Here is a 1,936-nt window from a genome sequence, read left to right on the forward strand (position 1 = left end):
CTGAGCCCGCCCCACGCCCCACCTACCCCCAGGACCTGTGCGGGGCAGCCACCTGCGACACGCTGGGCATGGCTGACGTGGGCACCGTCTGCGACCCCGAGCGGAGCTGCGCCATCGTGGAGGACGACGGGCTGCAGTCGGCGTTCACGGCTACCCACGAGCTGGGTGAGCAGTGGGGGCCAGCAGGGAGGAGGGGTGGACCCGCTGCCACCCAGGAGCCCCCCTGGGGCTGATGCCACTGTCCCCCGGCACAGGCCACGTCTTCAACATGCTGCACGACACCTCCCAGCCCTGCCGGGAGCTGAACGGCCACTCTGGAGCTGCCCGCCACGTGATGGCTCCGGTCCTCTCCTCGCTGGAGCCTGGTGAGATGTGGTCCCCATGCAGCGCCCGCTTCATCACCGACTTCTTGGACAACGGCCATGGTACGACCCTGCGTGGGGGGTCCCGGCACAGGGGGTCCTGGCGCCCCTGGGAAACCCCCCATGCAGCGGTGTCACCTCCCCGCAGGTCACTGCCTCCTGGACAAGCCTCCGGAGTGGCTGCAGCTGCCCTCGGCACTGCCGGGCACGGTCTACCCAGTGCTGCGGCAATGCCAGCTTGCCTTCGGGCCCGACTCGCGGCACTGCGGCGACCTGCAGCCGCCCGCCTCGCTGTGGTGCACCGGCCACGTCGGTGGCCGCTCTGTCTGCCAGACGAAGCACTTCCCCTGGGCTGACGGCACGCCATGCGCGCCGGGCAGAGCCTGCATGGACGGGCTCTGCGTCAGCATCGGCCGCATGCAGGAGCTCACCGTGAGTCCCGGCGGGGCAGTGCAGGGGGCAGCAGGGTGGGCACTCGCCTGCCAGAACCAGTTTGACACCCCCCCATTGTGTTTTCTGGCCGCAGACGCCCGTGGATGGTGGCTGGGGGCCGTGGGGGCCATGGGGCAGGTGCTCACGGACCTGCGGCGGCGGGGTCCAGCTCTCCCACCGCAACTGCAGCGCGCCGGCACCTCGCCACGGTGGCCGGTACTGCGAGGGCAAGCGCACCTGCTTCCAGTCCTGCAACGTGGAGGAGTGTCCCGGCAGCACCCGTGAGTGGGGCCAGCCCGGGGTGGGGAGCAGGGATGGCACCGGTCCCTGGTGCAGGTTGCAGCGGGGCTGGGAGCTGCCGCTGGTGCTGACCATGCCTCACCACCGCCGGCAGCCCTCACCTTCCGGGAGGAGCAATGCGCTGCCTACAACCATCGCCCCGGCCTCGTCAAGGGGCTCCCAGCCCCCCCAGACTGGGTGCCACGCTACAGCGGCGTCCCCGAGCGGGACCAGTGCAAGCTGACCTGCCAGTCCCAAACCCTGGGCTACTACCACGTGCTGCAGCCGAGGGTGAGTGTCCCCCTGCCCGCCGCGCGCCCCGGGGTGCCGCTGGCGGGTGCTGAGGCCATGCCGTGTCACAGGTGGCCGACGGGACGCCCTGCTCCCCTGAGAGCACAGGGGTATGCGTGCAGGGCCGCTGCATCCCTGCCGGCTGTGATCGCATCATCGGCTCCAAGAAGAAGTTTGACAAGTGCATGACGTGTGGCGGTGATGGCTCCGGCTGCACCAAGGTCTACGGCTCCTTCACCAAACCCCGGTAAGCACCCCAACGGTGGCAGTGGGGCGAGGGGGATGCCGCCTGCAGGCTGCCATCGTCCCCCCCTCCAACCCCACTGTGCCCCGCAGCTACGGCTACAACGACGTGGTGATCATCCCGGCGGGCGCCACGCACCTCCTGGTCCGGCAGATCTCAGCGGCGGGCGGTGAGGACATCTTCCTGGCACTGCGGCGGCCAGCCGGCGGCTCCCTGCTCAATGGCGGCTACGTCCTGGTGCCCTCCCCAACCGACGTGGTGCTGGCGGGTGGCACTACCCTACGCTACAGCGGGGCCACGGCGGCAACCGGGGAGCTTGGGGGCCGGG

General features: G+C 70.6%; 1 protein-coding gene across 1 annotated transcript in view; it reads left to right on the forward strand.

Annotated features, from left to right (window-relative positions):
• The window catches only part of ADAMTS4 (ADAM metallopeptidase with thrombospondin type 1 motif 4), a 10,003-nt gene that overhangs the window by 1,090 nt on the left and 6,977 nt on the right, over positions 1-1,936 (forward strand). The window contains exons 3-9 of the mRNA XM_009281256.1: positions 33-165; positions 255-425; positions 511-794; positions 889-1,075; positions 1,189-1,364; positions 1,436-1,611; positions 1,701-1,911. Of these exons, the coding sequence (XP_009279531.1) occupies positions 33-165; positions 255-425; positions 511-794; positions 889-1,075; positions 1,189-1,364; positions 1,436-1,611; positions 1,701-1,911 (1,338 nt within the window). The remainder of the gene's footprint in view (positions 1-32; positions 166-254; positions 426-510; positions 795-888; positions 1,076-1,188; positions 1,365-1,435; positions 1,612-1,700; positions 1,912-1,936) is intronic.

Source organism: Aptenodytes forsteri, unplaced genomic scaffold (genome assembly GCF_000699145.1).
Source record: "Aptenodytes forsteri isolate BGI_AS27 unplaced genomic scaffold, ASM69914v1 Scaffold276, whole genome shotgun sequence".
Taxonomy (NCBI): domain Eukaryota; kingdom Metazoa; phylum Chordata; class Aves; order Sphenisciformes; family Spheniscidae; genus Aptenodytes; species Aptenodytes forsteri.